The 24,886-nt window shown below is 38.9% G+C and overlaps 1 protein-coding gene across 1 annotated transcript in view; it reads left to right on the top strand.

Moving 5' to 3' along the window:
* Positions 1-24,886, top strand: part of LOC149779832 (FACT complex subunit SPT16-like) — an 88,660-nt gene that overhangs the window by 28,675 nt on the left and 35,099 nt on the right. The window contains exons 6-14 of the mRNA XM_089936502.1: positions 5,020-5,166; positions 12,267-12,418; positions 13,502-13,674; positions 14,681-14,845; positions 16,954-17,066; positions 20,655-20,822; positions 21,480-21,595; positions 22,329-22,411; positions 23,034-23,104. Of these exons, the coding sequence (XP_089792628.1) occupies positions 5,020-5,166; positions 12,267-12,418; positions 13,502-13,674; positions 14,681-14,845; positions 16,954-17,066; positions 20,655-20,822; positions 21,480-21,595; positions 22,329-22,411; positions 23,034-23,104 (1,188 nt within the window). The remainder of the gene's footprint in view (positions 1-5,019; positions 5,167-12,266; positions 12,419-13,501; positions 13,675-14,680; positions 14,846-16,953; positions 17,067-20,654; positions 20,823-21,479; positions 21,596-22,328; positions 22,412-23,033; positions 23,105-24,886) is intronic.

Here is a 24,886-nt window from a genome sequence, read left to right as displayed (position 1 = left end):
GATGTGAGGAAGAATGTCAGTTGCCAAAAAAACACGTCGAAGTTGGGAAAAGTAAGAATTCGCAGATTTCATCTCTGGAATATTTTAAACCATTTGCGGAAGACCTGCAGGCTACCAACGCTGAAGCATTATTTGTGAGTTTTCTTGTCGAACGCAATCTACCTTTATCAGCTGGAGACCATGCTAAACATTTGTTCTGACAAATGTTCCCGGACTCAAAAATCGCTTTTTTTCTTGTGGAAGAACCGAAAATGCTGCAGTTCCTGTGCATTACTCACAGCAACAGTGACAGCGTAAGAGTATTTTCTTTAGTGAGGAAAAATAAGACAGATTTTAGGGCCTCCTTAGCTGCAGAAAATTTGTCAGCAATTTTAGTCCCCAACATCAACCTGCAGGCAATAAGTCAGAACTGTTTAGAAAACAAATTTACGATCAAGCAGTTGAGGAAGTTCAAGTCTGCCACAGTATAATGCCTTGATAAATAAATATTTCTGCATATGTGTAGTGTTTTATTTTTATTTTGCGAACTTGATATAGTGTATTGACGGTCGGAGTGGTCAGAGTGGATGGAGTTATTGTCATGGTATTTTTCACGAATTCATGTCCAAATTCACGACTTTTTATCCCTATTTTCACTAATTGTGAGCCTGGAAGGTTGGCAGCTATGATTATATGCCATCTTGACATGCCCCAGCTACCAAGTGCAGAGTATCAATTCAAAAGTGCTCTCCATGGTATAGCAGTGTTGGGGACCAACTTTGCACTGCTAAAAGAGACCGCCGTAAAGGTGAGAGGCTCTGGCTTTCCACCAGACTCACTATTCATAAGCAAATCTATGAAGTCGCTAAGAAGAATGTAACAAATATAGTCCATGCAGCGAAATCAGCCCACTACACAACTAAGATCATGGAAAGTTCCAGCTGCAAGTAGCTCTTCGAGATTACTAACAAGCTAATGTCAAGGAACAAATCTACACCACTTCCAACTACCTTCTCTCCAGTCGACCTTCCGGACATGTTTGCAAATTTCTTCCGTGACAAAGTACAAACCATTAGAGATAAGCTTGACACCACAATTTCAATTGACTCGTTGTCACCATACAGTTGGGATACAGAATTTGAGCAGCAACCATTAGCAGCATTTGAACCTGTCTCTATGGATTTTGTACGTACAATCCTGATGAAGAGTGCACCAAAGTCATGTGAACTTGATCCAATTCCAACATCACTGCTGCTTGAGTGCTTATATCCAGTATTGCCTTCACTAACTGATGTTATTAATACCTCTCTCTCATCCGGGGAATTCCCATCATTTTTCAAAACTGCCATTGTAAAGCCTCTGCTGAAGAAACCAATGCTAGACCATAATGATTTAAAGAACTACCGCCCAGTTTCTAATCTCCCATTCATATAAAAAATCTTAGAAAATGTTGTTCTGTCCCAGCTTGTGTCTCATCTAAATTCAAACAGTCTTTTTAGCAATGTACAATCTTCATATCGCCCTTACCACAGTACTGAAACTACTCTTCTAAAAGTAGTTAATGACATTCTCTCTGCATTGGATAGCGGAAAGATTACAGTCTTCACCCTCCTTGATTTGTCTGCAGCATTTAGGACAATAGACCATGATATATTACTTCACCAACTCCAGCATGTATTTGGCATTCATGATACAGCCTTACTGTGGTTTAAGTCCTACTTGGTCAACAGAACACAAATTGTATCTGCAAATGGAATACACTCCAGCCCAGTTGATCTATGTTGTGGTGTTCGACGGGTCTGTTCTTGGACCTGTTCTCTTCATTCTGTACACTCAGCCACTCTCAAGTATCATAGATCATCATCCAGTGTCTCACCAATTGTACGCTGATGACACCCAAATGTACAAATCTAGCCACACAACTGAAGTTGATGCTACCATCCAAGGTTTAGAGAGGTGCATTTCTGATGTGAAATCATGGATGACATGTAACAAGCTGCAGATGAATGATGATAAAACTGAGGCCATTTTGATCACAACATAAAGACTTTCTCATTCACATCCTTTACCTCAAACAATAAATATCAGCAACGCCAACATTAAATTCACACAATCAGTATGAAACCTAGGTGTTACTCTGGACAGTACTCTCACATTGCACCAACATGTCATGAACATATGCAAGGCTGCATATCTTGAGCTGAGATGCATCAGCTCAGTTTGCAAATATCTTTCAGTTGATGCCACTAAAACGTGTGTGTTCATTAGTACTTTCAAGACTGGACTATTGTATCTCAGTTCTGTCAGGTTTCTCTCAATATCTATTCCAGAAACTTCAAAAAGTTCAAAACACAGCATCTCAGATCATACTTAAGAGTACCACGATCAGAGCACACCTCCCCACTGCTCTGTACCCTACACTGGCTATCCATTCGATCCAGAATCAAACACAAAATTTTTTCTCTGTGATATGTTTCTCTGACGGACTCCAGCCCAACATACCTATCTGACCTCTCCCATGTGTACACACCAGCAAGATACTTACGCTCCCCTACTGACAATCGTATACTCATTATTCCCACTATGAAAACAAAGTCATATGGACAGTGTTCTTTTGCATACCAAGGCCCAGCAACGTGGAATGAATTGCCCACTGAACTTAGACACAAAGACACAGTGATCACATTCAATAGGGCTCTCAAAACTCACTTATTTTGACTGCAAGAACAAACTTAAAGATCTAATAATGTTTCCTACCTGAAATATTCTCAGCATGTTTTTTATTTTTTAATGTTTTTTCTAGTTTCATGGTGTTTGTTTTTGTAATAATATTATGTTTTTTATCTTATAGGTGTTGTCTAATGTTGTAAAGCGCTTAGAGCTTCTAAAGATTAGGCGCTATACAAAGTCCTCATTATTATTATTACTATTATTGCTTTGAGTTCTTGTGCTTCATTAAAAGGAAGGAATATAGGATAGAAATTGGTTTTGAAAAAGTAATTAAAGCACTAACAAAGCATACTGCTTTTCTTGTAAGAAGTTTCTTTCCCCCATCCCTTTTTTCTAAAATATTTGGAGGACCTGGTGTGTTTTTTTAAATTTGTTTTCTGAATTGTTTGTGTTTTTTTAAAATCTTTTCTATGGTATAAGTGTTAGGTACACATTGTTTTAGTTTGGATTGCAATACTTGTAAATTTTATTTGACTTTTGTTCCACTGAAGTAATAGCAAATATAGCTTGCTTTCAAGTACAGCAGACGTGTTTTTTCTTTTTAAAGCAGAATTCTGCTTTTCTCCTGACCTGAATCAGATTTAACTTGATATAGTCCATTTTTTATATCATCTCCAGTCTGTTGGGTTTTTTTTAAACGGTCTGTCCGTCCCAATGACCCTTGTAAAGTATTTGTTCCATATATTAGATAGCGCAAGAGTCTCATAAAGACTATTCTGATTGGACAAAAGTTTAAATTCATCCAATGAATCTTCATGGAATGGAAACTGATGGCATTGGAAAGAAGAAGCATGCTTGCGAAACATATCATCCCAAGTTGTTGAGAGATACCACGACACAAAAAGTTTGGATAAAAGTTTTTAAAAAAAACATAGAATTGTTTGGAATGGCTGGAGTGAAAAGTTGATGGAAATTCAGTTGTCTATTTTTAAGAAAATTTAACGCTAGAGGACTAGCATTTTGTGACCTCTGCAAGAAAGATCTGAATTATGGGAATTGCAATTGAAAGAGTTTGGAACAGTGCCTACAAAAGAAGCTGCATATGGAAAAATTGAAGCTTGGAAGTCGTCTTGAAAAAGTGCAGTGGATTACTATAAGAAGAAAGATTTCTTGTATGGGAGAACAGATATAGCCCTCTATCAGAATATGTGTACTGCATATCGCCAATACAAGCACTAGCTTGAAAGAAAAAAGGCTCTCGTTGAGAAGGAAAAGAAACGATTGCATATTGAGCCAAAAGTCATTGGTGACAAAAAGGAAGACTAAAGAAATCTTTGCCAAAGCCACAAAAAGAGCTCAACTGGCATATCAATAGGTTGTGTCCATTGGAGAAAAAGACAAGTGAATGTATGGGATTATTTATATATTGTTGATGTACTTGGTGTTTATTTTACAGATTTGTTATGAAAAGAGAGAAGTATAATATGTTTGCTGCAAAAATTGACAAATTATTGCGACTTAATTATGATGTGAACACTGACATGCACATGGAATAACTTGACCATCAATAGTATTGGAGAACAAATTCGTGTGACAATAAATATTGTGAAATTATTGAAGTAAACTTGAACATTTTTGGTAAGTTTATTAGTTTTTTTTCTTATGATTATTTTGTTTTATATTATGATCATAAGTTGCACCAGGAGCAGTTTTTATGAGTGTAAAGTGCGTTTTTGGCAGGGGGTCATCAGCCTCCTGGACCCCCAGATCAGGGGCATTGCACCTTGAGACCCTTTTGGGGGAGGACCGCCAAACTCTCCTTAAAATTTTTCAGCTTTTTTATGGTAAACCAAAATCATTTACAGTTATTTTGTCTTTTTCTTTTTACTTTACCCATTTTAGACATTTTAGCTTCAATCATGATTCTGTGTACTCCTTGAGAATCTGGGTTATTTCCTTGAATTGTCCATGAATTTTTTTCGCTCATAAACTTGAACCCTGTCTTGTATTTGACATGGGCTGGGTGAATGATCAAAGATTTGTTTGGGCCTCTTATTTGTTTCATGCATTTTTAAGATGTGACCTTGTTTGAATGTTCCTTAGTATATGACCCCCTCACTTGAAGACACATCATTTTTAAGGCTTCCACTAATTCCATTCACTGTTGTACCTTGAGCGAGCAGAGGTGATATTCTCCCATCCCAAATGTAAATTTTCCCCTCATTTTGCAAATCTACCAATTTTGATTATTAGAGGGGTACAGGGGTACATAAAACGTCTCTGACAATGCAGCTGATGTGCAGTACTGGCCTTGTGAAAGATTGAACGCTGGCTACTTAAGATAAATTTAATTTTCTGTACATTTTACAGGTTGATGTAAGTGCTTCTTTGGCAATTATCATGGCACCAAAGGATGAGGCAGAGTTAAAGATAATTCAGAAAGCATGCTCTGTTACCTGCGATGTCTTCTCCAAGTATCTTAAAGACCAAATCATGGAGGTTATCGATGCAGATAAGGTATGGCACTATCCATATATACATAAGGTATTTGTTGTTTGTCAATACGTTTTAAAATAAAAGATTTATAGCAATTATCTCAAGAGCTTTCCAAATTTAATTTATTGTATCCATAATTTGTTAGATCATTATTATATTGTATATTTTACACTTCATCGGGGATGTTAATTTACTTTATATGAGCCATACATTTGTGGTTTTAAAAGCAGTAATGCGTTACCTGCAATTATTACATTGATGTCACTTTTCTTGATTTGAGTCCACACTCCAAACTGAATCCTCTCCAATTAGTAATTACCTTAGTTAATTCCATCATTTAGAATATCATCCTTTTCCTTGGATATAATGTAGTTTTCTGATCATAATTTATTTGTAATTAAAAAAAAACACTGTTGAAATGCCTCGTCATTTTTTTATGTCGCTTGACTATTATTTTTTTCCACTCGAGAACTTCTTTTCCAACACTAAGGAGTCCTGCTGTGAAGTTTTAAAGTAAAAGTCTCTGTGTATTTTCCAGCAGTTTAACAGAGACAGTTTGCTTAATTTCATCAGAAATAAATGTTTCATGTGTTCATGAACTAAAATAATTTTAAATCCTTTATTTAAATGTTATGAAAAATCATTAGATATTTCATGTGAATTCCCATTTGTATGGGGAGTTGTGTAGGAAATGTGTCTGCAAGTTCATGCTGATTTCTTTTTTAAAATATAGTGTTGAAAATTCAACCAAATGTGTGGAAATAGCTTATTGTCTTTTCAACTGCTACCTGAATTTCTTTATTAAATTCTTTGTGTCAGTTCTTACAAGTTTTTTCCATCATGGGGATCAAATAAATGCCTGTATGTTTTTCCCGCTTCCAAAACTAATAAATGCAGAGGATTTAGGCCAAGAATTTAACCTTTTCAAGTTAAAGATCATAATCTTTCATTTATTTGATACTTGTTTTATTTTTTCCTATACACTAGAGGTAGGAGGAGTCAACTTGCATAAAAACTTGCCAGAATTTGCCTTGATTTATTACAGAGCAAAGAAAGGCCAATATTTTTCTTCACAATAGTATCACATCTTGCTAGATTACACGATTAAACAATACTTCTGCAATAAAATTTTGTATTAATTGAAAAGTCAGGTGGGAGAAATTAATCAATAAAACTTGATAGTCATGCCACAACTGTGTTGTAACGAGCATGTTACAGCAGGGTTTCCCTGTAATTAAGGGTGCTATACAGTCCTATCCACTTAACACTACCATATATACTTGGGTATAAGCCCATTTGAGCATAAGCCAACCCCTAAAACTGAACAGGTTAAAACATGAAAAAGTACGTGACCCGCACATAATCCGACCCATAACTCGGAGACAACATGTTTTTGTTTTTTTTCATGACCAGCCGCTTTTATCGGAATAGTTTTCTCACCAACTGCATTGAATGTTTTGTTGCTTGGAAGGTCAGAGGTCATAGGCATCACAGCAATATTTGTGATAGTTTGAATGAGCACTCCTTTCTATGTTCTCTCTTCGTTTGCTGCCTGAGACAGAAACCATGCCAATTCATAAAACGTGAATGCCAACTGGCTGATGTAACAAATTTTGTTTAATCGGACAACTTGTATTTTTCATCTTTTGCCATTTGCTTGGCATTCAAATTGGAGTTATTATGACAATGTATCCATATTGTTGACATTCATTAATAAAAATGTCTTTCTCTAATTGAGGGAATGAATTGATCCCAGTTGGACATGCATTCTTTGTTGCTGACATCTCTTCTAATGCTGCTTTGTTTTTCCACCATTTCTGTACTTGCTTCTCCTGTGGACTTAAAATTGCAGCACAGTTGTTATTTGCTTCGGCATATTCAGTAGCTTCAAAATTGAACACTGCATTGTAAGTACTTTCTTTTAATTCCACCACTGTTCATTTAAACTATTGCTTAAACTTTCTAGAAAGAATAAATAACTTTTGATAGTAGTAGTATCCTATTTATATTTTATTATGTAATTTTTCCATAGGTGGTTGGTTATTAATTTCTGTAGGATATTATTTATCATTATTTATTTCTTTTTACAACTGGTAGCTTGATTCAGTTCACAAAAATATGGTTGTCATTGTGAGCATCATCACACACGAGACCACTTCAGGCAGGTGTGACAGTTATGGCTTTGATTAGATACCATGACCCCAGCTTTATCACATTAAACAATACATCAGAGATATGGAAAGGATCAGTAAATTCATTGGCATTGTGCAAGAAAGCAAATCCATTATCTCAGAGGCATTGTGTATCACAGATTAAGCAAAGTAGTACTTATTGTTCTACAGCTATTAAACCTCATTGCCTTGCTTTAAAAACAACTAAACTATAGTAGATGGTCTAAGGTTGACATTGCCCGGGGTGGGAGTGTGAGACAAGCGCCCCAATCCTCCAAAATGCCCCATACGGCCTGCGTCTCTTACTGCCTCTGTCAACTAAAATCCAGCTCCTGGCCTTCGCGAGTGGCTTAGATTTGAAGCCCGGCAGACCATGTTTTCTACTAACAGGAGAAGGGGTGAAGGCGGCCCACTGGCGCCTTAAAACCAGTTGCTTCGGGTAGATGGGACTCGTAAACCTTGGATGGTAGCTCATCTAGGAGAAGGAAAACTCCGATTCCAAACCTCTGCTGCCTTGTGGCTATACCCACTCATGGGAAAGGCTAAGGGAGTAAACCCCGACAGAAAATCCGGAGATGGAGTCCCTAAGGCGGTATGACATTGACTTCAACGTCATTCCGGTAACTCCTGCGACGCCGTTGGTGCCAAGCTGTATCGGCATTCGTCGTTCCCTTGGGCACACCAGCTGCGTGGAGAGGGGGGATCTGCTGCATGGGCAACAGCTGATTCTCCATACCACCCTGCCCAGGCTTCATAGCTCCACTGGAGAGGACACTCCAGCGTCGTCGTACGGCGTCGGCACAACACGAGAAGTAGCAGTTTACCGATTCTAAGTCAAAGCTCGATTGGCGTAGAGCTTGGCGCCAGGGGTTACTTCTGACGGTGGGAGAGATCATCAGGTCTCACTGGACAGGTACCGCCCACCCAAGCTGGGCAGCCCCCAGTCAGTAAGGTGCTGCCCGCCATGGCCTGCCTGCTTCACTGGGTGCGTGGAGCTTAGAGAACCATCTCGACAAGTGGGCCACAAAACTCTGCACCAGGAAAGACTAAAAGAAGAAATAAAAAGACTCCCAACTCTTCGTTTTGCAACCTGGAACATCAGGACCATGTGTCCTGGATTGACCACTGACCTACAGCAGATCGACGATGCACAGAAGACTGCCGTCATTGACAGAGAACTCTCCCGACAGAACATCGACATTGCCTGCCTCCAGGAGACCCGACTGGCTGACAGCGGCACCATCAGGGAAGCCAATTACACATTCTTTCGGCAGGGGAAGCCCTTGGATGAACCTAGGCAGCATGGTGTAGGCTTTGCCGTCAAGAACACGCTAATCGCCTTCATTGAACCTCCATCATCAGGTACTGAGAGAATCCTTGCCCTCCGGCTGTCAACATCCTTAGGCCCGGTCAACATCTTCAGTGTGTACGCCCCAACCCTCTACTCCACCTACGAGGAGAAAGACAAGTTTTATGAGGCTCTGGATCAGGCAATATCCAGTATCCCCAACAATGAAAGCCTTTACTTACTAGGAGACTTCAATGCTAGAGTGGGAGCTGACCATGAGGCCTGGTCCACCTGTCTCGGCTTTTACGGAAGGGGCAAGATCAACGAGAATGGTCAGCGACTGCTGGAGATGTGCTGCTCCCACAGCCTATGTGTGACAAACACTTTCTTCAAATGCAAGGAGATCCACCAGGTGTCGTGGAGACACCCACGTTCACGCCACTGGCACCAGCTAGACCTTGTCATCACCAGGCGTGCAGAACTGGCCAGTGTCCTCCTTATCCGCAGCTACCACAGTGCCGATTGTGACACGGACCATTCCCTCGTGGCCAGCAAGGTGCGAATATTACCCAAGAAGCTGCACCACGCCAAGAAGAAGGGTCACCCACGTATCAACACCTACTGTGCAAGCAACCCAGAGAAAACACAGCAGTTCATCAGCAAACTGAAGGAAGCCCTCACCAAAGTGACACCTGATGACACCATTGATTCCAAGTGGTCCCATATCCGTGACTCTGTGTACAAATCAGCCATCACAGCTTACGGGAAGAGGGAGCGAAAGAATGTCGACTGGTATGAGGCAAACTGGGAGGAGATGGAGCCCGTGACTGAGGCAAAGAGGAAAGCCCTTTTGGCATACAAGGCTGCACCTAGCCCCAGAACACTACAAGCCCTCAGGATTGCAAGGAATAACGCCCAGAAGACCACCCGCCGCTGTGCCAACACCTACTGGCTGAACCTTTGCAACAGTATACAGACAGCTGCTGACACCGGGGATACAAGAGGAATGTATGAGGGTATCAAAAAAGCGACAGGCCCCCCCAGCTACAAGACCGCCCCCCTCATGTCCAAGACGGGCGAAGTCATCACAGACCAGGGGAAACAACTGCAGCGATGGGTTGAGCACTATCTTGAGCTATATGCAACCCAAAACAATGTCACTGGAACTGCCCTGGACGCCATTCCAGACCTGCCTGTCATGGAGGAGCTAGACACACAGCCAACCCTGGAAGAGCTCGGAAAAGCCATTGATTGCCTTGCCTGTGGGAAGGCTCCTGGAAGCGACGGCATTCCGCCTGAAGTCCTCAAGAGCGGAAAACCAGCACTGCTCCAGCCCCTACACACACTCCTCTGCCTTTGCTGGGAACAGGGATACATCCCACAGGACATGCGTGATGCCAACATCGTCACTTTGTACAAAAACAAAGGAGACCGTAGCGACTGCAACAACTATCGGGGCATCTCCCTCCTCAGCATCGTCGGAAAGGCCTTCGCCCGTGTTGCCTTGGCACGCTTGCAGATCCTAGCCTCCCGCGTCTACCCAGAATCCCAGTGTGGATTTCGAGCCGGCAGGTCAACTGTAGACATGATCTTCTCACTACGTCAGCTGCAGGAGAAGTGTCGCGAGCAGCGGATGCCCCTCTACATTGCCTTCATAGACCTGACGAAGGCGTTTGACATGGTTAGTTGGAGTGGACTCTTCAGACTCCTGCAGAAGATCGGCTGCCCCCCACGTCTGCTTGCTGTCATTATGTCGTTCCACGTGAACATGCACAGCACAGTGTGCTTCAGTGGCGCAACATCTGAAGCATTCCCACTCGTTAGCGGAGTCAAACAAGGCTGTGTCCTTGCACCGACGCTCTTTGCCATCTTCTTCTCCATGCTTCTCCAGTACGCATTCAAGGACTGCAGCGAGGGAGTGTACATCCATACCAGGGCTGACGGCAAGCTGTTCAACATCGCCCGTCTCCGTGCTAAGACTAAAGTCACAGAGGTACTCATCCGTGAATTGCTCTTTGCCGACGATGCAGCCTTGACATCACACACGGAAGATGGACTTAAGCAGCTGGTATGCTGCCTCTCCCATGCATGTAAGGAATTTGGACTGACCATCAGTTTGAAGAAAACAAATGTCATGGCACAGGACACAGACTCCTCCCCTCCCTCTGTCTCCATCGATGGGTACAATTTGGAAGTTGTCGATAACTTCACATACCTCGGGTCTAACATCTCCAGCTCACTCTCCATTGATTCTGAGGTGGGCGGCAGGATTGCCAAGGCAGCAGCAGTGATGGCCAGACTTAACCAGAGGGTCTGGAACAACCCCAACCTCACAGAGAAGACCAAACTGCGTGTCTACCAAGCGTGCGTGCTCAGCTCACTTCTCTACAGCAGCGAAACATGGACCACCTATGCAAGACACGAGAGGAAACTCAACAGCTTCCACCTGAGATGTCTGCGGCGCATTCTGCACATCCAGTGGCAGGACAAAGTACCCAACACAGAGGTTCTAGAACGCGCCAACATGAACAGCATGTTCTCCATACTCAGCGAGAGGCGCCTTCGCTGGCTCGGCCATGTCAAGAGAATGGACCCAGGTCACATTCCCAAGGACCTGTTATATGGGGAGTTAGCAGAAGGTGCACGACCAACTGGACGACCACATCTGCGCTACAAAGATGTTTGCAAGAAGGATATGAAGACAGCAAACATCAATGTCAACGACTGGGAGAGCTGTGCAAACAACCGTTCCAGCTGGCGTCTAGCTGTCAGGCAGGGAGTTCAAAACGCAGAGGAAAAGAGAAGAATAAAGCAAGCTGAAAAGAGAGCTAAAAAGAAGGATAAGCAAAAGCGTACTTTGGAGCTATGCCATCGTCTCTCGTAGACGGACGGATGCCAAGATAGTAGATGAAAAACTGATTACAGGTACATAAACTACGCTTTTAACGAAATCAGGTGTCATATATTTCTGCTGGGTGTGTGTACAATACAAACCATTGTGGAGTCCCTTACTTAGACTAACCATCATAAATGTATTTCTAGTCTCGATACCATAATATATCTGACATAAATTCTTTTTGAATAATAATTCCTAAATCTATTTGTTTAGTTTTCCTATCTTATTAACACTAAAATAAAGATAGCATGTATTTGTAATTTACCATAGATTTTAATGATGCTGATTAGTGAAGGGTTAAACAATTGATTGAGAGATTAGTAATGTAGCAGTTCTTTTAAAATACGCATACAGTCATAACTCTAAGACATATATGGCTGCACTTTCTGGTGGATGGACATGTATCAAGTAGAAGTTAAGTATGGTAATCTCTTATTTGTTCATTATCCTACCTGTAAACTTAGAAAAAAATACTTGTTTGACTTCACGACATCACATATCACATGACCTTTGTGGCATCATTAGGCATGTGTTCCTGTGTCCGTGATCTGCAGTAACAATATATATTGGTTGTCGACAAAAAGTTTCAAGTAAAGACCTTGGCTTGCAGATAAGCCAATCCCCTTCTTCCAGGCTTTTGTTCTTTCCTAAATTATTCATCTTAAAGGCAAGTATAGTATTTGCCTTTCCATATTCTATCCTGGGCATTGAATAGATGCATCGTTATATATAAGCTTTTTAATTCACAATATAAATTTACTTGCAGAAAGTTAAACATTCTAAGTTGGCTGATGGTGTGGAACAAGCACTGCAGAACAAAAAATATGTCACTGGCGTGGATGCTTCTCAAATTGACATGTGTTACCCAGCCATTATACAAAGTGGTGGAAAGTACAGCTTGAAGTTCAGCACAGTCAGGTAGGGTTTGGAAAACCTAATCTGCTTAGTCAAAATTCTTGTTAAACTTGCAAGGGATAAAGTTTTACATATCCTTGGGTAATTTTGTATACCCTTTGAAAACCAGAACCAAAAACAAGAGATGATGCCAGGGTGGGATATTTTATTTTGTCCATCCATATGCCCATTAACACAAGTGTGTTACTGTTCCTTCTAGAGTACATGGAGGATTGCCACGAAACTTTACGCACAATTTCATCCCATGATCTAGTTGGTCCTAAATGAAAATGGCGATGCTCAGAAATCCAGTATGGTAGCCATCTTGAAATTTGTTTTACTGCTGCTCCTGAATGGATGATCATATAAACATGGAGTTTCTATTAAAAGACTTATAATTTATGATATCTAATTGGTCCTAAATGAAAATGGGGCTGGTCATGGTTGTTTCATTCAAATCAAATGATTTAAATCATTCCAGCTAAATCGTCCATGCATCCAGCTGGCCATTAATATTTGTTTGTCAGACCAATAATTTTATAAAAGTTTAAAGAAATTAGCATGAAACTTTCTCCAGCCATTAGTGACTAGACAGTGTGTTGCATGTCATAACCTCTCTTGTTTACAGCAAGGGAACAGTGACATTATCCAGATTGTAATTTGTGGACTCCTGAATGTATTTTCATGAAACTTTAACAAGTTATATATTGTGTGTAGATGATGTATAACTTGAATAGCCATGCCTGCCCCAAAGTCACGGCAAGGAAAATTTAACTTCAACTTCTTTCTTGTTCTTTAAAGCATCACTTCAAATTCACTGAAGATATTTTTGCTTTTCATATATTTTTACTTGGCAATATCTCACTTGCTTATACCCCTTGCCTCAAATTTAAGGTCACAGCTACTAGTAATATAAGTCAGTGACCTGTTTTTTTGGGGTGTCATGGCTGTGATTTTCAAAATATGTAAAGATAATTTCATGAAACTTTACCCAGATCCACACCTTATATAATTGTCAAGTTGTTAGTTCACAAGGTTGCCATTAGTAGGAAAAAGGTCATGAAATAGGCATATAATGTGCTGTTGTGGTACTCTTGTTTCTTCCAGTGATGACAATTCCCTGCACTTTGGCACTATTATCTGTTGTGTGGGTACAAGGTACAAATCATACTGTTCCAACATTGTGCGGACACTGATGGTAGACCCCACTGAACAGATGCAGAAAGACTATGAATTTCTAGTAGAAGTTGAGGAAGAAATACTAAAAAAGTTACAAGATAGTAAGTATTGTATAGTAATGACTATAAATAAGATGAATTATTTTTGGAAACAATTTGCAGGTACTTAGGTTAGGAGCCTTGTTTTTGATGACTTTCTTAGAATTTTTGTCTCACTCTAATCAGATTTGCAAAATTCATATTTCAACAGCAGTGTTGATTATTTGTTGAAAAATATGGCAACAGATGGTTACGTTTATATCCATTCAAACTTGTGCCTAACTTGTTTTGAAAAATAACCCAGGTGATGGGTATCTTTCCTGGGACTGTGACAAGCAACAGACACCTTGCCAGTTCAGTGAATCATGGATATCTCCAAATATTTGTGGTCAATGGTTCATTGGGATTACTAGCAAGCAGGAATTGTTGTTGTTATAGGGTTTATAGCCAGTGTAAATGGTGGAGGAAGGACCGGGAAAACACCGGAAAGAACCACTGACCCATGAGATGCTGCTGGCAAGCTTTGTCACATAACTCACATTAGCTGAGCCCGAACTTGAACCCACGCAGACAGAGGTGAGATGGTGGTGATCTGTAACGGTGAGATGCTTTAGGGCCCCGGAGCACATCTGCTGGAATTTTGAAAATCATATCCTTTTAAATATGATTTTACTAAGTCGATATTCTTGGTTTTTCTGTATTTGAATTTGTTTATTCATGTAATCTTCTTTCGAATACATATATTCAGTCTTTAATTAGTATATTGCAGGTAGAACATAGATTATTACAAATTTGTTTTTGAATCATAGCAGGCAGTCTGTTTCATTTATGTATACCTCATTTGTTGGCATCAGACTTAAATTCAAGCCACCCTCACCCCCCCAAAAAACCCAGACATACAATTGTAAATACTTTCCTGCCATCATTAATTTGCAATGATGTTTAACATTTCTGGTGTTCTATAAATTTGGTGAAAGTTGCTGTATGGTATCTAGTAGGTCCTGTATTACATGCAAAACAATGTTATTCCAGAAAATTCTCACAGTTAATGTTGTTTTCCCATTTTCAGATGTAAAGTTAAGTGATGTATATGACCATACAGTAAGGTTTGTGAAAGACAAGAGACCAGATCTGCAGGACAAAATGACCAAGAGTATTGGCTTTGGAATGGGGGTTGAGTTCAGAGAGGGTTCTCTGTTAATAGGACCAAAAACGAACGTCAGAGCAAAGAAAGGTAACATTTTTTTGGAATGGATTGTGTTTTAAAATCAGTAATACATGCCGGTTTCTACTGCATAGCTGGCAGTTTTCCAGGTGAAAATACCCCGAAGGTATCAGGAGAATTCATCCTCCCATTTGGGTTAACCAGAAGATTCCAGAAAACTTGATTATCCCTGTTGAACCCGATAAATATGTTACCCATGTTCATTCTTTTGGCCTTGCTTTGCCCTAAGTGATTTTATCCAGGTCAAGGGAACCATTAAATATATAAACCACATCCTCAGTCAGGATTTTCGTAAAATCTGGTGATTGAGCGATCTCCATTGATAATCAGAACGCGTACCTTCACATCTCTATTTTTCCTCCACGCAAGAAATACCTCCAGTTTTGGTTTGATCGGGTGGTCTTCTAATTTCTAGCTCTGCCATTTGGCCTTGCTTTGCCCTCAGTGATTGTACCAGTTCATGTAAATAGTTGCATTTCATTTAAGGTCACAAGGTCATGCCATTCCTGCCTCATGGACCTGCCTAACTCATTCATCTTTGGAGGCAGGTATCGTGCTGGCATTAACGAAGTTTTTGTCAAAAAATTGCAACCTCCATATTTTTTCATCAATTTTCAGAAATTGTAGCCATTTTCACAGTACAGTACTACCCATTTATCTTGATATTCCTGTGCCCAAGGTAATATTGTTGACTTGTACGGATATTGAGATTTGGGGGACTAAGACAACTCAAATTTCTCATCCAACGGAAATTTGTAAGAAGTAACCTGTCTTCATTGAGTAGGATTTACACAGACTGTATTGACAATTTACAGTTGTGCTGAAGAATCCGTAATGCATAAAGTATTGTAGATGTATATGAAAAATTCATGAATTAGAATATCTATCACATGTTAGAAAATGTATATATATCATTTACATGTTAGTCCTCTCGATATATATATCCCATTGTTAACAAATACTAAACACAAAGTAATCTGCATCCTATAAAAGAGTGAAGGACAGTGCACATGGGCAGCATATCTATGGGGTGTCTCAGGGGTAATTGTTCTGGAATCTTCTGGTTCATTCTAATGGGAGGATGATTTCTTATCCAACCAGAAAGTACTAGCTAAGCAATAGAAAGATATGATATAATTAAAATTTGTTTTACCCTCCCCAAAAACTTTTTTTTATTATTCCTTTAATGAGTACAGTTTGGAAAAGAAATAGAAATATATATGTATATTTGGTGCTTTTACAGTTTTCTGTCTTTCTTCAATTTTTAATTAAAGAATATTTGTTTGGAAACATTTTATAGCATATATTGAGACCCCAACAGGTGGCTGGTTTTATTTCATTTACCTAAGCATGGTGAGAAAAGGGGAAGGGTTTGGTTTTTCAGCATCAAGACTCGCCCAGGATACTTCCAGACCTGTCAACCCTTATGATTTGATCACAAGTTCTACTGAAATGAATTTTAAATTGTGGACCTGCAGAATAATAGCACCAAATATGAAAATAATAAATTACATTAATTGGAAGATGCCTGCATGATTAAGAAGTTGCTTGCACCTTTTTCTCAAAATGTTATCCAAGGAATGAAAACACATTGAAGGTTAAAAGTACAATCAGTGTTTTAAATGTTCATTCAACCTGTACATATAAAAAGGAATATTCAGATTCTTTGAGAAAAACAGGAAAGACGACTTTGGTGTTTATTAGTCATTTGCTGATTTGAATATCTCTTGTTGCAGGAGTAATGCTGTCCATCGCCACATGATTTTTAAAAACTCGCTGCATCCAATTATTATTTGGAACTTTTCAAATGAATTTTTTCCAAGTTGACAATAGCAGTCCTTGATATTTTTTACACCTTGTTGAAAATTGATCTACCTTTCAGAAAATATTTACTGCCCTACTGAGGTCTTGTTAGGGATGGTAGGTATGTTAGTTTCAGCAAAATGTGTTTTATTTTCATCTTTAAGTTGGACTGTACTTGAAACATTCATTACAGCATTCTGTTCTTAAAATCCTCATTACAGTAATTGAAATTATATTCAACTGGATAGTATGTTTTCCTTTTAAGGAAGGAATCTAAATTGTTCCTCGTAATTATTTTTTTTTGTTTGTTCTAGGAATGGTTTTCAACATCAATGTTGGCTTCTCTGACCTGACCAATAATGCATCCAAGGATGATCTAGGCAAGAAATATGCACTCTTTCTTGGCGATACAGTGATGGTTAATGAGGTATACGTTGACCATCAGTTTCCAAAGTCCATGGATAAAGCTTAAATATGGTTTGAATTTGATAAGATATTGACTGTTGGTGGCATCCCATGAGGAGTTGTTTTAAAAATAAGAAACAGAGTAGTCAGATGATTGTTACAGAAATAATTTGAAGTCTCCTACCCAAGTGTTTTTTAGGATTTTTATGGGTGGTTAGGCAAACACCACAACCTTAATCAGGGTTGCCTGCGAAATAGGTTAAGAGCTGCTGAATTAGGACCCTTAATGATGTGGGATCTGTATGGTAATTAAATTTTCCACTGGTTTTTCAGTATGTCTGTTCCCAATTCTTGTAACCTTCAAAAAGTTGTTGCCCTTTTTTCACTAGGTTTACATATTCCCAGCTGTCGATGCTTGTAACAAGTATATTGCTGGAATTATTCAACATATTCTGATTCAATTTGGCATGTGCATTGTCTCGTAGATCTTGATGCGAAGATGCCACCGTGGAATGCAAGTGTGCGAAAATGACAATTTCTTTACGATTTCACACGTGTAGAGTGCAATGATGACAAGAATTACTGCAAATTTGTTCAAAGCCACAGATTTATATTCTGTGTAAATATCATATTTTATTTAATTGTTAACCCTTAAAATGCTTGTCAGCATCTTTTTTTCAGGTAGAAAACTAATTACACATCTGGGTACTTGGCTTGACAAAAATGATCATAACTGAAAATGGTGTTGAATATGAGTCCAATATTGGATAAAAACCACACATGCCAATCAACGCCCTATTCAGTGGTAGTTTGAATTATAGAAGAAGCAGAGTACCAAACTTTATTAAAATCCAGGTTATTTAAAAGTTGAGTGCGATATTAATTTCTTTCCTCAAACAATTCAGCCCTGAGGGATCTTGTACATAACACTCTTAGGGTTAAGATAAATTGAATAAACTAAGGAATTAAAGTAAGGATGTTTATTTGATCAAAAGACTTATGTCCGAACAAGCAAACTATGGCATTAATGAACTTAAAATGCTAATACAGCATTTAGGAACAGATAAGAAATCTAGCATTATTAGAAAGCACTGATTCAAGAAAAAGATATGAATATATAAGTGTTAGGTAAATAGTGCCACCCTTGTTTATTTTCAGCTCCCCTTATTTTGGTGTCGGGGGGGGGGGGGTTCTACCCTTTAGATAAAATCCTGGTAGCATCTGTAGATGTGCCTTTTGTGAGCTTTGTCTTGTCAAGACCTTTTGTGGATAGTGTAATCTAGACAGTTAAAATCCTATCTTTACATGGGAGCCACCACAGCAAGAGCCATTCCAAATATTGATACAATTTGGTGTGAACGTTGTCTTACAGATGTACATGTGTCTAATATTTTTTTCATGAGTTCTGCTGGCCATAGACCAAAAGAATGTATGGGATGGTCTTTTGTCCGTCTTCCATCTATCCATTAGCAAAATTTATTGTTTGTCCTAAATAGTTACTATCAGGATTGCCATGAAAGCCTACACACACAGTTAACCCATGGTCTTGTTGCTAGTCCTCCATAGTTACTAGCAGGATTGCCACGAAAGCTTACACACACATTTAGCCCATGGTCTTGCTGCTAGTCCTCCATAGTTACTAGCAGGATTGCCATGAAAGCTTACACACACATTTAGCCCATGGTCTTGTTGCTAGTCCTCCATAGTTATTAGCAGGATTGCCATGAAAGCTTGCACACACATTTAGCCCATGGTCTTGTTGGCTAGTCCTCCTTATCTGCTAGCAGGATTGCCATGAAAGCTTGCACACACAATTAGCCCATGGTCTTGTTGCTAGTCCTCCATAGTTACTAGCAGGATTGCCATGAAAGCTTACACACACATTTAGCCCATGGTCTTGTTGGCTAGTCCTCCTTGGCTACTAGCAGGATTGCCATGAAAGCTTACACACACATTTAGCCCATGGTCTTGTTGGCTAGTCCTCCTTAACTGCTAGCAGGATTGCCATGAAAGCTTGCACACACAATTAGCCTATGGTCTTGTTGCTAGTCCTCAATAGTTGCTAGCAGGATTGCCATGAAAGCTTACACACACATTTAGCCCATGGTCTTGTTGGCTTGTCCTCCTTAGCTACTTGCAGGATTGCCATGAAAGGATACACACACATTTAGCCCAGGGTCTTGTTGCTAGTCCTCCATAGTTACTAGCAGGATTGCCATGAAAGCTTGCACGCACATTTAGCCCATGGTATTGTTGATAGTCCTCCATAGTTATTAGCAGGATTGCCATGAAAGCTTACACACACATTTAGCCCAGGGTCTTGTTGGCTTGTCCTCCTTAGCTACTTGCAGGATTGCCATGAAAGGATACACACACATTTAGCCCAGGGTCTTGTTGCTAGTCCTCCATAGTTACTAGCAGGATTGCCATGAAAGCTTGCACGCACATTTAGCCCATGGTATTGTTGATAGTCCTCCATAGTTATTAGCAGGATTGCCATGAAAGCTTACACACACATTTAGCCCAGGGTCTTGTTGCTAGTCCTCCATAGTTACTAGCAGGATTGCCATGAAAGCTTACACATGATCTTGTTGGCTACTCCTCCTTAGTTACCAGCAGAATTGCCATGAAAGCTTGCACACACATTTAACCCATATTCTTGTTGGCTAGTCCTCCTTAGCTGCTAGCAGGATTGCCATGAAAGCCTACACACATATTTAGCCCATGGTCTTGTTGCTAGTCCTCCATAGTTACTAGCAGGATTGCCATGAAAGTTTGCACACACATTTAGCCTATGGTCTTGTTGGCTACTCCTCCTTAGTTACCAGCAGAATTGCCATGAAAACTTGCACACACATTTAGCCCATGGTCTTTTTGGTCCTAAATGAAAATGGTACCATTCAGACATCCAGTATAATGTTTTCTGCAAAAATTGACAAATTATTGTGACTTAAGATGTGAACACTGACATGCACATGAAATTATTTCAGCATCAATAGTATTGGAAAACAAATTCATGTGACAATAAATATTGCAAAATTATTGAAGTCAAGTTTAACCATTTTGGTAGGTTTATTAGTTTTTCAAATGATTATTTTGGTTTATTTTATGATCATAAGTTGCACCAGGAGCAGTTTTTTTTATGTGTGTAAAATGCCCCCCCCCCCCCCCCCCCCAATCAGGAGCGCTGTCCCTTGAGACCCTGTTGGGCGAGGACCCCCTTAACATTTTTTCAGTTTTTTTTTTTTATGGAACACCAAAATCATGCCTGAGTACTACATAAGCTTTGTTTGTGGAATGGTCAGCTTTTGAGTCATTTAAGCCAGTAATGTCCAATTCACTTGGGTCTCATTTAAAAAAACAAAAACAAATTGTAGACCTTCATTTACTTGCTGGAGAATTAATTATTAATCTTGGACTTGAGATTTAGAATCAGAAAAATAGGTGGCATATATCAGCAGTATTAAAATTGGTTTTGCATTTTTAAAAAATATTTCTAAATATAATGGAGATAGAAGCTTTATGTGTCAGTAGGGTTTTGACAGTACAATACTAGATTTTCAGCATAATCTCCAGTTCTAATCCCATTTTTTCCACTCACTTTTTTCAGGGTTCGTCAGCATCCTTGCTGACAACTTCAAAGAAGAGGATCAAACATGTTGGGATTTTCTTAAAGGATGAAGAGGAGGAGGAGGAAGAAGAGGAGGAGGAAAAGCAAGATCAGCCTGTTATTCTGGGGAGAGGTCAGCGTAGTGCAGTTCTTGAAAACCGCACCAGGGTCAGTATTCTGCTATTCTTCTTAGAACAGTTTAAAAATGTCTTAAAGGACTTTTACCAATATATGGTCAGATGTGAGAGCTAGATTGGTTGGAAACGTTTTGCCATTTTCATGGAGGAATATGGGAGGAATCATTCAGGGGCAGTAAAGGGTGGAGAAAAACGACAGCACATTTTGCAGATTTATTACTTTTTCTTTTTGTAAATAATAGGAACAGCTGGCACTTGTGGTAAGAAAGAAGCATATCGATTCCAGTATTACGAGGTCAAAAATTTTGTTTGCATAATGTCTTTTGTTCTGCACTACATACCTTGTACAAATGTTGAGGGCTTGCGCTTAAGCAATTGAAGAAGTATTAATTTTTAACAGGTCAAGGTCACTGGCTTATATAAAGGAGACAGAGAACTTTTGTTCTTTTGTTCAATTTTGTTAATGGTGTGTAGTTAGGGTAATAAAGACACCAATCTATTCTGGAGTTAAAAGGTCTTAGGTCAGAGTCATTGTAAATCCGATATTGGTTTCTACACATTAAGTTTAGGGCGTTAAGTGCTTACATATGGAACTGTTAAATGCCATTGATGGTAGCTTTGTCACTTCAAGACGTGAACGTTTACAGGTAAAAGAAAATACACCAGTAAACATTGGATCTTTTTCCAGACCGAGTTGACTTCAGAAGAGAAGAGACATGAACACCAGAGAGAACTTGGAAGGAAGTTAAATGAAGAAGCCAAAGAGCGTCTTAAGGGTTTGAAACAAGGCACAGAGGACAAAAAGTAAGGGTGTAACAGGGATTAAACTTTATTCTTTTTGTTTCAGATTGATGAAATACTTTTGCAGCTATTTAGTGCTATTATTGTGCCTGGTGATAACGTTGTTCTTTAATACTTGATTCTAGGCTGCAGTGATTGAATTCCTACCACGGATGCAAGACATTCATGTTAAACACTACCTTGTCTTGTTTCATAAAGTTAATTCACTTCTACCGTGGATTTTGTTGTCACTTGAAACACATGAAGAAAATAATTTATTTTTAAAAGCAATAGAATTTCCCACATACATTAATTTAGGTAATCCCATGTGAATTATTTGCAACACCAAGAAAATCAGTATCCAGAAAAGTAATGAATTTCACTGTTTCCTTTGGTATGAGTGTTGTTTTGGATCTGATTTGTTGTATGAACTAAATAGTTGCGGATGATTTCATCAGAATGGTTGATACATCATCATAGCTGCTTGCTTCTGACATAGAAGTCCTGTTTTATTAATAAATAATGTTATCACTTGTGCCTGATCATCTGTACAATAATTTTTCATCGATTTGTGATGGTTAGATGGAAACCTTTTAGTTAACATTAGTTGCCTAGAACAGACTTGATCGCTAACATGTTCTATATCAGATTACAAAGTGATATGTTATTTATGAAAAACCATCTATATGGACAGAGTATATCAACTCTAAAATCTGTCATGAAACCTAAAGTTTAATTTTAGCCTTTTTCATTTCAGAATTCGGAAGTCCATTATTTCTTATAAATCATCAGCTCATATGCCAGAAGAATCAGAAGTAAATGAATTGAAGCTATTTGTGGGTGAGTGCAAGGTCTTGGCTATGTAAAGATAATCCATTCATTTATCATGTTTCTTTTTGCTTTAGTTGTTGTTAATCTCTTCTGTCAAACATTAAGTATTCATTAAATTATAGTTTGGAAATGTAGATTTGTTCCCCTCTACCATCAACTTTAAAAATGTTTTTAAAAATTTTAGTTTAGTTCTTTTTACATCTTCACTTGAAACATACTTTGGAACTTTGAAAAGTCAAGTACAATGGTTTGAGTTTCCAAGGTTTCAGTCATTAGAATGTGTTGCATGGAACCAAGCTAGATGCACACAGACTTTGGGTGAAGTAGATAAAATTCCTGATCATAATGTTAAAACAGAAATTCCAACACTTAAAAATGTATACAAATTGGGACTTTCTTTATCAGTGGGGATTTACCAGGCTACATTTACTTCATCCTCAGCAACTATTAAAAAAACACAACCTTGTATTGTTTGTTGGCGGAGGTCCTTCACTCCCCAAGCCTACTATGGCAGCTCAACCTCTGACCTTAAATATAATGAAAGTCCCTGTACATAATCAAAATATTTCATTTTCTGTTTTCATGTTTGAACATATAATATCTTTCAGATGTAATTCTGTCTCTGTTTCAGATAAAAAGTATGAAACTGTAATCCTGCCCGTATTTGGAAATCCTACTCCTTTTCACATCTCAACAATCAAGGTGAGTGTGTCTTTTATGGTGTAAGCAGCAAGTCACATTGTTTGAACATATGGATGGAACTCCACAGAGTGTGTTGGGGGAGGGTGTCCTCTTCGGTTTTAGGAAGATAACTTAGTTCTAGTTGTCAGATTGCAGTACAACATGCAATTTGTGTTTACTAAAAGAAAGAACCCTGTTAATTAGGGTTTGGTAGCTCCAAGGTCAATGTCACAAAAATAGATTGGACTATGTCAATTTTACAGACATTTATAACAATTCTAGCACTAAAATGCGTTTTGTGCAAACTATTTACATGTGTTATCCTCTTTATTAATACCTTGTACCTTGCTTAACAAATAGTTCCACAGTAAATGTTTACTCCTTCTTGGGACCAATGTCATAGAGAGGAAGAACTTATGGGATGAGGTTTTTTCATATCTAGTTTGCCCTAGATGCCAATCTGATGTCCAATATGACAACCACATCAGCCATCTTGATGATCTTACTTTTATTATTCCTCGTGAATGGATTGTGTATAAAGATGAGATTTTCACTAAAAGACTGCTTAATATGTCTGTTTGGTCCTTAATGAAAATGGTGCCAATATGATGCAGACCTGCCAGCTCTTACGATTTTGCTGCAAGTCTTAGGAAAATTACTCTGAAAATATGAACTTACGGCATACTAGCAAAAACTATGAAAAAATGATAGTTACCAAAAAATCTGGATAATAGGTTCATCCGTGTTTGATATGGTTCCAGGTTTCATATTAGGATTAGTGAAATAAGTTGGAGAACCAGACTAACTTTACAGCAGCACCCCAGATGCTTTAAACTGCACCTACTTTGTTCATGCAAAGCATCTGCATGATCAAATTGTTGATTATAAAAATAAAAAAAAAAATGTCCAGAAAGCGATGCATGTTTAAGACGAAAGGGAAAATAAGCTTCTAAAAAAGTGTTACTAATTAACACAGAAGAATAAAAAGGAGTATTGAGATTCTAGTGAGTAAAAGCTGGAAAGGACACAATTACTTTACTGGACATCATATGCCAATTTGAGTATCTCTCGTGGAAGGAGATACGATTTCCATTGTCATGTGAAATGGAAAAAGAATTTCCAAGAATTACATCAAGTTGAGAGATAGCAACAAGCCATTGAGTTGCATATGTGTACTTTACAAACTTTTCAGTTGAACATAATGTTTATCTTCGCTGCATGTTTTGAATACCGAACGTTTAATTACGCTTTCCAGCATTAGAGTAGCAGTTACTGATATTTTGTTACACCTTACTGAAAGCTGGTCAATCTTATGGAAAAACAACTTCCTTACTGAGACGGAATCGTCAGGGTTGGCAGGTCTGTATGATGTGCAGTATGGCCACCACAGTAGCCATCTTGAAAATCTTGTTACTTGTCTTATTAACATTGGTTTTGACTAGAGGACTTTTTATGATATCTAGTTGGTCCTAAATGAAAATGGTGCTGATGTTTTCAAGAGTGGTCTAAGTTTCTTCCTGTCTTAGGAAAGTCAACTCCTCCAGTGATAGAAGGATCTGGAGCACTTTTGTAGTTTGGAAATCACCTAAGGGTCCTGGAGCTTATCAGTCCCTCATTGAGTGGGAACTTTCTTTCATTAGGTACTTGAATGGCTTCTGATTGGATGTTATGGGAGCTGCCCTCTAGACATCTTACTCTACCTTTTCATCCATATAGTCTCGGTAGTTGGTGCACCAGAGCAAAGGCATTTATTTGTTTGGTCCAATCATGACATATTGCACAAGAAACCTGATTTTTTTAAAA

The sequence above is a fragment of the Sinohyriopsis cumingii genome, chromosome 16, assembly GCF_028554795.1.
Source record: "Sinohyriopsis cumingii isolate HCF-2022 chromosome 16, ASM2855479v2, whole genome shotgun sequence".
Classification (NCBI taxonomy): Eukaryota; Metazoa; Mollusca; class Bivalvia; order Unionida; family Unionidae; genus Sinohyriopsis; species Sinohyriopsis cumingii.
Note: the sequence above shows the minus strand (reverse complement) of the source record. Positions and strands in the feature narration are given on the sequence as shown.